At 29.8% G+C, this 15,495-nt stretch overlaps 2 protein-coding genes across 6 annotated transcripts in view; one reads left to right on the forward strand and one right to left on the reverse strand.

Moving 5' to 3' along the window:
• LOC134724931 (poly(ADP-ribose) glycohydrolase-like) overlaps positions 1–8,455 on the forward strand; it is a 37,371-nt gene extending 28,916 nt beyond the window's left edge. For all 4 annotated transcript variants that reach the window (XM_063588311.1, XM_063588310.1, XM_063588309.1 and 1 more), the window contains 7 exons: positions 290–432; positions 933–1,080; positions 1,944–2,025; positions 2,546–2,654; positions 3,497–3,617; positions 4,076–4,207; positions 5,595–8,455. In XM_063588311.1, the coding sequence (XP_063444381.1) occupies positions 290–432; positions 933–1,080; positions 1,944–2,025; positions 2,546–2,654; positions 3,497–3,617; positions 4,076–4,207; positions 5,595–5,842 (983 nt within the window). In that variant the 3' untranslated portion in view covers positions 5,843–8,455. The remainder of the gene's footprint in view (positions 1–289; positions 433–932; positions 1,081–1,943; positions 2,026–2,545; positions 2,655–3,496; positions 3,618–4,075; positions 4,208–5,594) is intronic.
• A 6,045-nt stretch (positions 8,456–14,500) lies between these two features.
• LOC134724933 (protein tweety homolog 2-like) overlaps positions 14,501–15,495 on the reverse strand; it is a 31,292-nt gene continuing 30,297 nt past the window's right edge. For both annotated transcript variants that reach the window (XM_063588316.1, XM_063588317.1), the window contains exon 14: positions 14,501–14,873. In XM_063588316.1, the coding sequence (XP_063444386.1) occupies positions 14,805–14,873 (69 nt within the window). In that variant the 3' untranslated portion in view covers positions 14,501–14,804. The remainder of the gene's footprint in view (positions 14,874–15,495) is intronic.

Consider the following 15,495-nt stretch of genomic DNA (forward strand, 5'->3'; position numbering starts at 1 on the left):
CAGAAAAAAAAACCACATTTGGATAGAAATTAATCATACAAACAGAAAATAAACTTGCAGACAGATAATGAAAATACAGAAAGAAAAAAATCTGAAAATAACTTAAGACAACTTGTGGTTTTGCCAATCTCTATATATACATAGCCTATTTTGAAAATATGTTATTCCTTGTACATTTGAATTTGTGGTTAACCTGTACCCACGAAACCCACGTAACCCACAAAAAAATTGGTGTCCAACGAATAATATTGAAAAAAAAATATTTTTAATGTTTTTGGTTAATTTGTAGTGCCTACAGGCCTTGTCACATTTACCCGACAATGTGTAGGTCATATTGATTTCCCTAAATGGGACAGCTTAGATATTCCACTGAGAGGCTTACATGTATCATCAGAAGGAACCATAGAAGATGATGGGGAAGGACTTTTACAGGTTAGATGTCTTCTAGATTCCAGATACTTGTAAATTAAAGATCACTGCTACAATGTTCCCTATGCCTAACATATTTTATCTGTTCTAGGACAAAAACATCAAAAATTATTTTGTATTTAATAGCTCCTATAAACTTTTTCATTAAAACTGACAAGAAATGCAGGTGTGAGAGCACTTATGATGCAATGGTAAAGATAATTTACATTTCCAAGGTCATGCCCCCTGTAAAAATAGTTGCTTGGTGTTGATTTTGCAACTCTTCTTTTATAGCTGACTATACATAATGAAGGCTGTATGTTTTACTATGTATTTATTTATCCACTTCATTGAAACTCTAGTGGATAGTTGTCTCATTAGCAGTCATATAAACATCTCAATATTTTTACAATAAGACTCCACCTGAAGGATTCACACAGGATTTGTTTCACCAGATGGAATTTAATTTATGAAGACAATACAAGTATTTTCACAGTTATTAAAATATGTTTGATTATTTACAGGTTGATTTTGCGAACAAATATTTAGGAGGAGGAGTTTTAACCCATGGTTGTGTTCAAGAAGAAATAAGATTTTTAATTTGTCCTGAAATGATCATATCACGATTGTTCACAGAAGGTCTGGAGAAAAACGAAAGTTTGATAATGAAAGGTAAATATCTCAAAATTTCAACAAAATTTTTCTTTATTGAACACAATTGCTGTTTTTTGTTATTGTTTTTTTTTTTTTTTTTAAATATATGTGACAGCTTTTGTGGTATACAGTATATTACCAATTTTAATATCTACTAAGGCTATTTTAAAAAAACATCTGCATCAGTCATTGATTAGTATGTTTAATGGGGAAAATAATCTAAGAATAGGCAAAAAAACAGTAAGTTGTATTAAAAAAAACCAATAAAAAAAAAAATATTCAAAAACTCATAAACCAATAATGGAGAAAAAATGGAAAAGAAAGAGAAAACAATTGATGAAGATACAAATGGAGCAATAATAACCGTAAAGTGAAGAAAGAAAGATAAACATGGCTTATAGAAGAAGAAAAAACAGTGCAACAAATAATACAAGAAAAACAAAATGTATATGTTCTCTGATCCTAGTCAGAAGTGCATGACCAAATATGAAAATTTGAAATGAAAAAAAACCCACAACATATTCTAGTCATAGTAAAGATGTGACAATTACTGATAGAAAACACAACACAGACATTGAAACTTTAAAAAAAACCTGAAAACTATAAACATGTAGAGTAAAAGCAACTAGAAGTCGTTTAGAATAAAACTTGAGTAAACATTGGTGTTGCAAGTGTGAAAATTGCCTGCTTCACTAGCGCCAATAAGTGAAAGTAAAAATTTCCATAAATAGAAAAGTATTCTTTGTACTTCTGCCTGCATTTGGGCTGTAGTAATACATGTAACAAATATCAATTCAATATCAAGTTATATTGATGAACCAGAAGTATTATTAGAACTTATTGCAGAAGTATTATCTGAATTGATTGCCTATTTTCTGCAGGTTGTGAAAGGTTTAGTTCATATGATGGATATGCCAGAACTTTTGAATGGAAAGGAGACTATGATGACTCTAAAAATCCAAGGTAAGATTAAAAACAGTGTAATTATAAATTAAAAGTCCCTAGTTATAGTCAGTCTTGGATGTACAGATGATGGTCCTGATTCTCTTAGATAAATAATAGGTTGAGATTTGATTGGAACTTTTGGCACCTTATATTAAAAAATTGTGCAATTTTTCAGTCTTATCATAAACAATATTTTTTTAGGAAGGTAATTAAAAAAGGTTTAAGGGTAAAAAATTGAAAATGGAAATGGGGAATGTGTCAAAGAGACAACAACCCGACCATAAAACAGGCAACAGCAGAAGGTCACCAATAGGTCTTCAATGCAGCAAGAAATTTTGCACATGGACGCATCCTTTAGCTGGCCCCTAAACAAATAAATATACTAGTTCAGTGATAATGAACGCCATACTTAACTCAAAATTATACACAAGAAACTAAAATTAAAAATAATAAAAGACTAACTAAGGTAGTTTGTTGTTCATCACAAAACAAAGAAGTGTTATTCATCTGCAAAGTATACAATAAATTTATTTTTCAGAGATGATTGGGGAAGATTGTGTACCCATGTGACTGCCATTGATGCCTTGGTTATCCACTATTATGATAAACAGTTTAGAGGTGATATAGTAAAAAGAGAACTAAATAAAGTAGGTATCAATTAGTTTGTGTTATGTTGTTGATTGTTTTGCATTGATTCATATTCTAAAGTCTTAAAATTTCACTGGCTTTATTATTATTTATTATCGCTTTTAAAAAGGGGGGTATACTGTTTTACCTCTGTCTGTCTGTCAGTCCATCCGTCCGTCAGTCAGTCCGTCCCATGAAACTTTCGTAACATTTTTCTCAGGAACTACACATCCGCCCTTTCTGTAATTTGGTATCAACATTTATATATGTCAGCCATACTGTGTGATGTGTTTTCAGATTCATCATTCATCGACTTCCTGTTTACCGAACACTTGTATGATTTAACACATGATAGCCAAGTTGAAAGTTTTAGTCACATTTTTCTCAGGAACTACATTACAAGGATTTCTGAAATTTGGTTTCAGGGTTTATCTAAGTCAGCTATACAGTGTGATGCGTTTTCAGATTTATCACTTGACAACTTCCTGTTTACTGAACACTTGTATGATTTTACACATGATAGCCAAGTTGAAAATTTTCATCACATTTTTCTCAGGAACTACAATACAAGGATTTCTGAAATTTGGTTTCAGGATTTATATAAGTCAGCTATACCGTGTGATGCGTTTTCAGATTCATCATTAGACGACTTCCTGTTTACCGAACACTTGCATATTTTTACACTATTAATATTATCCACTTGCGGCGGGGGTATCATCAGTGAGCAGTAGCTCGCAGTTTCACTTGTTTAATTCACTATTGCTTAAGCATATATTAGTTTAATAATAACCAATTCAAAATATTTTATCATACAATTCTTTAATTAATACACATTTCACTCTGAAATTAATTTGTTTTTTAGGCTTACTGTGGATTTGTGTCACTTGGAGGAGGAAAGAATCCCCCCAATGAAATGAATTTATCTGCTGTCTGTACTGGTAATTGGGGTTGTGGTGCTTTTGGTGGTGATAAAAGATTAAAAGGTGAAATACAGATACTAATCTAAGAAGCAAACTTGAAGATTTGAAAATAACCAAAAAAATACTAAAAACAAAAAAAAAGAACTCAAAAATTCATACCCATGATTTGCACTAAAATCCATTTTTTTATTTAAAAATATGCATTTCAATAAAAATAAAATGGAACAATGCCATCAGATGCTAAAGATATTTTTAAAAATATTTTAATATCAGTCTTATCTGACAGATATTCAATTATTTAGTCACAACGTGAGGTATTTCTTGTATCCTTGCAAAATACTGCAAATGATGAAAATTTTAAAACTTCATTTCAGTCATGAGTGCCAATTATGATCAATACATATAACAGCAGTATTTTGTAAAATCTCTCACTTTAATGAATTTTGTAGAAGTTAAAAAGGGAATACCAGTCAGAATCTACTGAATTTCCACTAACATCTGTATTATGTTTCATATTTCAGCGTTAATCCAATTAATGGCAGCTACAGCAGCCAAGAGGGATGTATGTTATTATACTTTTGATGATGATAGGCTAAAGAATGATATATATAATATACACCAATATCTTACTGTCACAAATCCTTTAGGTATAGGTAGGTATTATTTACTGATATAAATAGATAGGAAACAAGTAATGATATATACAATATACACCAATATCTTACTGTCACAAATCCTTTAGGTATAGGTAGGTATTATTTACTGATATAAATAGATAGGTAACAAAGTAATGATATATTCAATATACACCAATATCTTACTGTCACAAATCCATTAGGTATAGGTAGGTAACATAAGGCTAAATATTTTCTCCATGACACCCATTTTTCTTTTCATATTAGACTTAAGGATGTTCTTAGGTGAGGATTTGGAATTTGTGTCAAATGTTCAAACTCCTTTTTTCCGATACAATACAATGTAAAATTTTTTGCACCATGACATTCATTTATTGTTTCATATAAGACTTAATAGCTCATAAAGGGTGATTTGCCATAATTTAAGCAGATTTTTTATTTCTTTTTCTTTTGATTTGAGACCCAAATAATACCAATGTATATATAAGATATAAGTCCAATTCAGCTTTTTTTCTGCCGTATTTCAAAAATCATACATCTCGAAAAAAAGAAGCTCCTTGACCTCTCAATATTTTAAGCTTATGTTGTTCCTAATGCTTTTCTGACTTATAGTATCAATTTTAAATTCTTGATTTTTTGAATTACCCAAACCCTCACCTAATAGGTCATAAAACATGATTTTTCCAAATTTAAAGCGCATTTTAGATTTCAATTCTTTCAATTTGAGACCCAAATGATACTAATGCAAATATAAGGTAAGAATCAGAGTCAGCCTTTTCCCGCAATATATTAAAAATCAAATATCTCAAAAAGGAGCTCCATAACCAATAAATTTTTTAGCTCATTTTGTTCCTTAACAAATGCTCTCCCAACTTAGAGCAACAATTTTAAATTCTTGATTTTTTTCTTCACCTAAGAACATCCTTAACTTTACCTTATGTTATATGTATTCATATTTGGTAATTTTCCAGTTACACTCATTTTTTGCATCTTTAACTCTTGAAAAATTACATTACTTGTCTGCTAAGTATGGGTGATTACAAGCACAATATGTGTCTGTATGACACAAATGCCCATGCCTACATTTTGTCAACTAGAATTTTATATAAAAAAGAAGATGGGGTATGTTTGCAAATGAGACAACTCCCAACAAGAGATCACCTTCAATATGTATATCATTATTGTACATTTATATACAAAAACTCAATTTCAGATCTAACAACATAAAACAGGTCAATTTTAATGTAGTATTTTTAAGTCCAAATAACATTAATTCAGTGTAAAATTAATTAAGTAGAACAAAATGAACCCTCAATCTGTATTTCATCATTATCTATTTAGATTTTTTAAAATAACCAAAAAAATATGAATGCATTATTTAATTTCTACTGCTATTCTTATTCAGGTATCATTGTGAATTTGATAGAAAGGTATGAAGGAGTATTACGAAAGTCAAGGAAGAAACCCAGTATGAACTTGTTTGAATATATTGTCAAAGTTTTTGATGGATCTCTAGAAAACACTGATAGTGAACCTGACTCTCCTGCAATTGAGAGAGAAATGTTAGCAATGTATAGTAAGGATGATGAAGTTGTTAAAAATAACTCATTTAAAAGACAGTTATCTGATGATTACAAAGCTAATACACCTTAAGGAAAGGACAAAAGAAGACATATATGAACAAATCATAAGGCTTGAATATATTATAAAACCATTTTGACATTCAGTTTGGGATACCCTGAATAAAAACTGCACTAAAGAGAGGGTGGTTTCCTGTACATGTATCAAAAGGAGACAATATAAGTAACTAGAGAATTAATAGAAATCTGTTACAGTTTGATGTTGCTTTGTGTCATTTGTAAATATTCTAATCAAGACAAAATCTTTTATAATTAGTTGATGTATTATTTAGTCATGACATTTTGAGGATGAATATCAAACAAAGGTTAAAAAGAAGGATGACGATAAGTTTGGATCATGATTGCCATAAGCTGAAAGATGAAAAACAATTGTAGTTTAATCCTAATGTAGGTGTTATCAGTTAATTTTCATGTTAAGTTAATGTCTTTGTTCCATCCTTGTGAACTGATGAATTAATATTCAAGTTCATTTATGTATGAACATACTTTTTTATGATAGGTTATAGACTATTTAACGGGTTCATAGATAACTGATCTTAGATAAATCAAAGGATTTTGTCTTAGTGTCTGTCATATGTGTCTGTGTCAACTTTCCAATTTTACTTTGTTCATGTGAGAAGTTAAGGAAAAATTATTTGATTCAATTTTTGTAAACTACTCTTATCTGTTCCTATTGGTTAAATCTGTTGTTGTTGGAGTATTCAAGAAGTTTTCTGTAGATATTGTGTGAGGCAGGGGCCAAGTGTTAACATTATTTTCAGTCATTACAATCAATTGTTCTTGTTTAAGATTGTTTAAGTTAAATATATTATAGTACTGCTATGTTTGCTTGCTGTAATTTTATCTTCTGTTAATTTTCATATGGCAGCTATTAAATTGCTATAAAAATAGCAAAAACTCAGATCTAATAAATATTTGAAAAAAGTTCCCCTTATCAATTTAAAGAGTTTTATAAATAAGCTTTACATGGCAATGCAAGTTATTCATTTCTTGAATGAACAAATAATGTATAGTTTTACATTAATAATGTCTTGTTGACAAATTAATGTATATTTTTAATTGTAAATATTTATTTGTAGATACTGTTTTTGTAATTTTAATTTATTATACTACACTGTAGTAGATCAGTGCTGTGAAAATGTAGATATGGTTGTGCCAAAAAACTTTTTATCATGATCACAAGATATATATATATAAAGAGTAGTTTTCTTACTGTATTATTGTGCATATGATGTTATTGTTGATGAAATGAATGAAAAGAAATGTAATAATTTTGTACTCCATTTATTTTTTTATTTGTGGATGCTAAATTTTTTTAGAAAATCAGTATCTGTTCTATGTCAAAGGAGTTTTTCCTAATGTCTGTCTTGTCTGTTTATAATTACCTTTGCTGTATTGCATATTCTTTGACTTTCATACAGTATGTTATTTTGCATTTCTTGACAGACTTCCACCAACATGTAAAGATTTGCCCACTGCAAATAAAGTTATATACCTATTATTGAAAAATATATCATTCCTAATTTGAGGTTTCTCTAGTTTTAATGTGGACCTGTTGTTATATACTTTTTATCAGATAATTAAAACACAATCCTTGAAAATAGCTTCATATAGTTCTGCCACTCTTGCAATGGTTCTTTTCTAGGACTTTAAATTTAAATATCAGTGATCTTTGGGTCTCTTACCAAAACTAAATTTTAATATCAGTGATCTTTGGGTCTCTTACCAAAACTAAATTTCGATATTAGTGATATTTGGGTCTCTTACCAAAACTAAATTTTGATATGAGTGATATTTGGGTCTCTTACCAAAACTAAATTTTGATATGAGTGATCTTTGGGTCTCTTACCAAAACTAAATTTTGATATGAGTGATCTTTGGGTATCTCCCCAAAACTAAATTTAGATATGAGTGATATTTGGGTCTCTTACCAAAACTAAATTTTGATATGAGTGATCTTTGGGTCTCTTACCAAAACTAAATTTTGATGAGTGATCTTTGGGTCTCTTACCAAAACTAAATTTTGATATGAGTGATCTTTGGGTCTCTTACCAAAACTAAATTTTGATATGAGTGATATTTGGGTCTCTTACCAAAACCATTTTCATTTACATCAGTTTAAACTATTACTTCTTGGAAACGCTTGACTGAATTTTTATACACTTGCACAGGTTCTTCTGCTGGACATGAAGTTGTGACCTACGGTTTTGATTTGTGATTTGAGAAATTTTATCCCACTTGAACATGGACTTGTCACTTTTCTTTTGGAGAGGACAGGCAGATCACATGTTCCTAGGAAGGCACACATTGACTTTTATTTTTGTTTAAGTAAAGAGTGAATGAATATTTTGTTATTTTGTGTAATTATGTATTTGCATCCATCGTGTGTTTTTTTTTATCTATAGGATGATAATGTAAAGTGCATATTTCACCTAACTTTTAAGTATTTACGTATGAAGATATTAGTACATGTTGTATGTAAGGTCTACCTTAATTCATTTGACTGAAAGATGTACAATCAACACTTGTAAGTATTTTCAAAGAACTATTGTACACATGTGTTTGTGTAAGTGCCAACTATAATAATAAACCAAGCTATTCAATGAAAAGAATGATTTCATTTATTGATGCCACATTCTTTAAATATTATTGTAAAATTGAAAATTTGTCAGTTTTCAAAATTCCTGGTGAATTGTTGATATGGAGTAGCTGTTTGTCATTAATTATTATACCCCCGCTTTAAAAAAGGGGGGTATACTGTTTTACCTCTGTCTGTCCTTCCTTCAGTCCGTCAGTCAGTCGGTCCGTCCCATGAATATTTTTCGTCGCATTTTTCTCAGGAACTACAATACAAGGATTTCTGAAATTTGGTTTCAGGGTTTATCTAAGTCAGCTTTACCGTGTGATGCGTTTTCAGATTGATCACTTGACAACTTCCTGTTTACCGAACACTTGTATGATTTTACACATGATAGCCAAGTTGAAAATTTTCGTCACATTTTTCTCAGGAACTACAATACAAGGATTTCTGAAATTTGGTTTCAGGATTAATATAAGTCAGCTATACCGTGTGATGCGTTTTCAGATTCATTACCCAACAACTTCCTGTTTATTTTTTCACTATTAATATTATCCACTTGCGGCGGGGGTATCATCAGTGAGCAGTAGCTCGCAGTTTCACTTGTTACTTATGCTGTCTTGCATCATCTTTAGTCTTCCATGACATTCTGTAATCTGTATGTTATTGTGCATCTCCTTGACAGAATTCCACTAGACAAGATGAAGTTTTGCACCTACTTTTTAAAATGTTTATGCCCCATCTATGATAGTAGAGAGGCATTATGTTTTCTGGTCTGTACGTCTTCTTTTGTCTGTTCGTTTGTCCGTCCGTCTGTTCATCCTGCTTCAGGTTAAAGTTTTTGGTCAAGGTAGTTTTTTTATGAAGTTGATGTCCAATCAACTTTAAACTTAGTACACATGCTACCCATGACATGATCTTTCTAATTTTAATGCAAAATTAAAGTTTTGACCCCAATTTCACAGTCCACTGAACATAGAAAATGATAGTGCAAAGTTCAGGTTAAAGTTTTTGGTCAAGGTAGTTTTTGATGAAGTTGAAGTCCAATCAACTTGAAACTTAGTACACATGTTCCCTATGATATAATCTTTCTAATTCAAATGCCAAATTAAAGTTTTGACTCCAATTTCACAGTCCACTGAACATGGAAAATGACAGTGCGAGTGGGCCATCCGTGTACTATGGACACATTCTTGTTTGTAATATGATTATGATTGCAATATATACATTCGCTAAATCCGTGAAGAGGTCTGTCTTTTTTTCAAATTTCTTAAAATTGAAATTGTCAAAACCAATTAAAGGAATCTTATTCACTCGTTCAGAGGAAAAGATACCCATGTATAAGTCATGAAGAAGGATTATCTGATCTCGACCAATCATTTATCATTTCCCCATATTGATGGTTAATCTATCTATGTGTATTTTTAATCCCCACCACTCCAAAACATTCACACCAAGTTGTTTTTCAAGTGATGTTATATTTGGTAGCAATATACATTTGTTTAAACTTATGCAAATGTTGTGTCGTATGAAAAGTTTAGATTTTTACTGTTAATTTAGGTTTCTAAAAGCTCATCCCCTCTCGAAGTCGTTAAAGCCTTGATGAGTTTTGAAAAATCATCTCTCCATGCCAAATACGGTATCTTGTCCATTAAAATAAAAGGAAGTTAAGTTTCTTCGTTAACTATTTTTTCCACATTCTAAAATTGGCTTCAACAATATCAAATACTCTCAAATTATCCAGCAATGACCAGAAAATAATCTGTATTTGGAAAATACGGTAAATATAAAATCGAAATTCCAATACACCAATCAAAACATCTAAAACTTGACGAATACTAAATGCATAATAAATGTTAGTGGTACAAGCAACTATCATAACATGGTACAATGTATATATATCATATATTGCCAAAATTATACATATATGCAACTATTAACAGTGTTTGTAGATATTTTTAGAGGTTCATCCAAAACATATGTTCTACTCAAGGCTATACTAGAGGCTGTTGTTCTATCCTTGTGATACATAAAAGCAGCTCATAGCAACTGTCAGACCAAGACAGAGCAGCAATTACAGTGATGTGGGTTTTTTGTAAAGTTAAATCTCAGTATTTCCTCCTTCATATTAAATCTAATTCACAAGTCGCCATATGACCAACAGCAATATGAATTTAACATATAACCCTAATGACAACAAACAACATTATCCATCATTAATAGTTTTATTAGAAATGAAAATTTCATACAAAATGAAATAAAGCATTTTATTTCGTATTTTAAATATGAAAAAAAAATTAAAAAATTAAAAGCATGATATTATTATATAGTAAAACACAGCACTTCTTTGAAATTGTAATTATTTTATATATAATAATTTTTAGTGTGTATTTCTTTCCTTCCTCCTTAAAATCTGATTCACCATTTATTCTTCTGTAATTTAAATACATACATATATTTTTGCATATTTACAAGATAAATTTTCTTTTGTTAATAACTAAATTAAAAGGTATCGGATCTGATGGTACAATTATTTTCAAAATTAACAATTTGAAATGTGAGCTAATGATAACCAAGCTATAAGTATTTTAAAAGTAAACATGAAGTTGTTGTATGATGGGTTTTAAAAAGCATCACTTATCTAGGCATGCTCAAAAGCTTGGTACCAAGTTTCAAAAAGCCCTGATTTGTAATTCCTGAGAAAAACGTGATGAAAATTTCATACAAGGCCAATATCTGAAATAACATATACAAATTTGGTGAATAGGAAGTTGACAAGCAATGAATCTTATAATGCTTCACACTGAAAAGCATTGCTAACATAAGACTGGTCTAAAATTTAGGATTTGTAATTTTTGAGAAAAATGTTAAATTATTTTTGTGGACTGAGTGGACTAACAGAAACATTATTAGACATAAAGCAATATACAAAAGGGTCAAATAAAGGACAAATGAAAAAGGTATTAAATTCTTATACATGCAAAATTTTATTTGATATACAATTTTATTCAATATTGGTAAATATTCATGAAACTTGAGAGACATTCTAATAAAGCTGGAATTCTAAATAGTAAAATTACTTTCAAAATAAAAGTTTGGAGATGAGACAGATTAATGTAATTCACACCATTTTTCTTGCAATTTGAACTTGTTTTAAGAGCCGTCAGAATAACATTGATGTTAAGTAAAGTTACCAAAATTTAGTATTTTTACATTTAAAACATGCATAGTTTATGGTGCAACCCTTTACATAATAACAGAATACTTTCTGTGTAATATATATTTATAAATATGAAGAAAAAACTTATTTTCTTTTCCTGCTATGTTGTCTTATGACTGTTCCATAAAAACATACATTGGACAAGGGAAAGCTCTTTGAAATCTCAACTAGGGGTTGAAGCAAAAACTGTTTTGTACAGTGTACAAAGTCAAATTTAAAATTTAATCAATAGGTGGTACTCTAGTTGAAAGTGCATTCTCTGTTTACAATGTATGTTTAAATGATACAGCCCTTAATATAAGTTTTCTAATTCCTGAAAATTAACTATATATATATCAGTTTTACAAAGTCTATACAAAAAGTTCATGCAGGTAATTGACTTCCAATAAAAGTACAATCAAGTATAAATTGCTAACGTATAAAACATCATGGCAATATAAATATAATGTTCAATATTATCAATCTATTAAACTAATCATCTGGCAAGCTTCTATTGAAATTATATTTTTTTAAAAGTGTTGTAAATTAAAAAATATTTTAATTCATAAACAAATATATCAACTACAAAATGTTAGCTAGACATAAATTTTATTTTAAACAAGAATTCTGAAAGTATTGCATGGCAATACATAGTCCACTACCCGTTAAATCTCATTGTACTGGTACAAAATGCTAACAACTATTAAATCAATAGATCTTGAAGTTTTACAAAAAAAAAGTGGAGAAAACTGATTACTTGAAGTCCAAGGACCATAACTCTGCAACATAATCATCTGAACCAAACATAATTTGAACTGGATCTTTAACTTGTCATGGTAACTATTCATGTATAACAAATACCAATTCAATACCTTCAAGCACATAGAAAAAAGTATAGAAAACTGTTTGCAAGACTAAACAAACAGACAGAGAGCAAATCCAAAGTTTCCTGCAGATTTTTTCTAATAAATCTGTATAGTTATAGATTTTAAGTGAAAAAACAAACAAAAAATAAAGCACAAATTTTATTTTATACACCCTACTGATCATTCAGTTGAAGTTTGGTTGAATTTGGTTGAGTAGTTTTAGAGGAGAAGAGTTAGCAAATATGATGAATAAATTGTGAAAAATTGTCATTAAAGAACAATAACCCCTTAAGGGGTCAATTGACAATTTTGGTCATGTTGACTTTTTTGTAGATCTTACTTTGCTGATCATTTTTGCTGTTTACAGTTTATCTTTATCTATAATATAATGATAATGACCAAAAACTGCAAAATTTCCTTAAAATTACCAATTAAGTGGCAGCAACCCAACAATGGTTCGTTTGATTCATCTGAAAATTTCAGGGCTGATAGATCTTGACCTAATGAACATTTTTACCCCATGTCAGATTTGCTCTAAATGCTTTCGTTTTTGAGATATAAGCCAAAAACTGCATTTGACCCCTATGTTCTATTTTAAGTAACGGCGGCCATGTTTTTTGACGGATCAAAAATCGAAGCACACACTTTGTGCAGGATATACTAAGGAACAATCATGCTAAGTTTCATTCAAATCCATTCAGTAGTTTCAGAGGAGAAGATGTTTGAAAAATTGTTAAAGACGACAGACGACGATGACGACGACGACGACGACGGACGCCAAGTGATGAGAAAAGCTCACATGGCCTTTTAGGCCAGGTGAGCTAATAAAAGTGGAATATCAGTGAGTGACAGAAACCACAGATTTAAGCAAGATTTAGCATGTAGCTTGGATAGGTTGGTATTTAATTGAAAATTCGTGAAGTCATGAGAGTCATACTAAGTACACATTAATAGCATTAAAAAATGTATACATCAATAATTATAATTATAATTGACATCCAGAATATACATATGATGTCACATTGTTGAGATGCTAAAGACGATGCAAAGGTTTCAAGAACTTTTTAATACATGTCACTTTGAAGCCAAAATATCTATAAAATGGAATTTATTTAAATATGTAGTATAGATATAAATGTATTGTGGTTTAAGCTTGGCCTTCTTAAGGCCGTGCCACAAGGTTAACTCAACTTGCGACAGTAAAATATGCATTTTACTAAAATTATAAACCAGTTATCTTTTTTATATCGGTTCCTTTTCAACATGCCAGCATTTGATAGAAATTCTTAAAATTCTATGGGAAATCACCTGTTTTCTGTAGTATATAGTATAACTTTTTATCAGAGACATTTTTTATTTTCTACTTTCATTTTACTACTTGAAGCACAGTGATAAACGTTGATTATAACCACAACTCTATTTTAGTTGTATTTGAGATCAACAAAGGCAACAAAAGTTTCAACATGGGAAAAATATCAAAACAAGTACAATGAATAATAAAGAACAAACATGCACAAGTCAATCACAGATAGATATATACAAATATACAACCTTTTTCACTACTTATATCTATTTTTAGTAAATCAAAATGTTGTCATTATCTGTTTAAGAAAATGTATAAAAATGATGTAAAAGCTAGGAAAAAAACTTCAACTCATATTACATATGAAGATAAACAAATAGACATACAATAAACAAAATTAAGTATCAAATTAATATAAATCAATTACCTTCAAACCAAAATATGATGGCCCATGCAATTTATTGGTGAATTTATAAATAGCTTGAGTATTACATATGAAAAATAGTTCTGATTTTAGTTTGATTGATCAATTTTTATTGATGTCTCTATTGTCATTTTTATGTCAAACTGCTACTCAAAATAAAAGATTAAATAAAGACTCTAATAATATATTCTGTTGAGTGTGTTAATTACCCTGTATATACTAAATATGTTATGGAAACATATCAAATGGTTATTAAAATTTGAAATTATATTCTTGTGAAATTAATAAAACAAAAAAAATCTTATCATGGAGATAAATGAACAAATACTTTAAAAAAACAGTTCAATGAAAAAACTAAAAAAAAATAATTATATGATGCAAGATGTAAAAAGTGCAAACAATTGTATCTACAAATGCATAACAAGTCATTATGAAAGCCCTTCATATATCTCTCATTGTGAGATCATTAAAAACCTTTTTCTTTCAGAACATATTTATTACTGTACACACAGTCTAAATGTTATAATACAAAACCACTAAGGTGGGCGGATCAGTAATTATTTAGTGTTTATAATCTCATGTTTCTCAGTTATCAACTCTGTACATCATGTTTCACTTGAAGTTGTACTGTGACTTCTGGTATGTCTGCTCTCACCAAACCCACGTACAGAGTACTGGAAAAATACATGAGGAATATGTTTATTCAATTATTAAAGATATTTCATTAATCAAATTTTAATCTGTAAACTGAGCTGTTATTAATTGGTGAAGGTAACATAGCTGTACTAATAAATATTTCATTATTCATAGTGAAATAAATTCTGTATTTAACTGAGTTAAAATACAGGATATTAGTTCTCTATCTGTGACATGGAATTCACTTGTCCACATCAAAGAAGTCACAAAAGTAGAACCAAGAAATATTAAACAAGTCCTATGAATCATCTTGAATTTCATCAATAATATCATAAGAATAATGTTTACAATTCAGAAAAAAACTTTCACATGAGAATAAAGTAAATATGCAGCTCAAGAAGATACAACAGTGATTGATAGTTTTCTAAAGCCCCTTTGTTCATTCTTCATATTTAGATGTTGGGTTCAGTTAACCAACAGTGATAATTCAAGTGCAGATTGTCAATGGAATTAGTGAGAGTTGTCTGCTCTTTGGTTAGGTTGTTGTCTCTTTGACATGTTCTCCATTTCTCAATTTTATCTTCTTTAATGCCAGACAGTTTACTTGCACCTAATTTCCAGTTACTAAAATATTCAGTCTAGGTGCTGATGGCATGTTTT

Source organism: Mytilus trossulus, chromosome 7 (genome assembly GCF_036588685.1).
Source record: "Mytilus trossulus isolate FHL-02 chromosome 7, PNRI_Mtr1.1.1.hap1, whole genome shotgun sequence".
NCBI lineage: Eukaryota > Metazoa > Mollusca > Bivalvia > Mytilida > Mytilidae > Mytilus > Mytilus trossulus.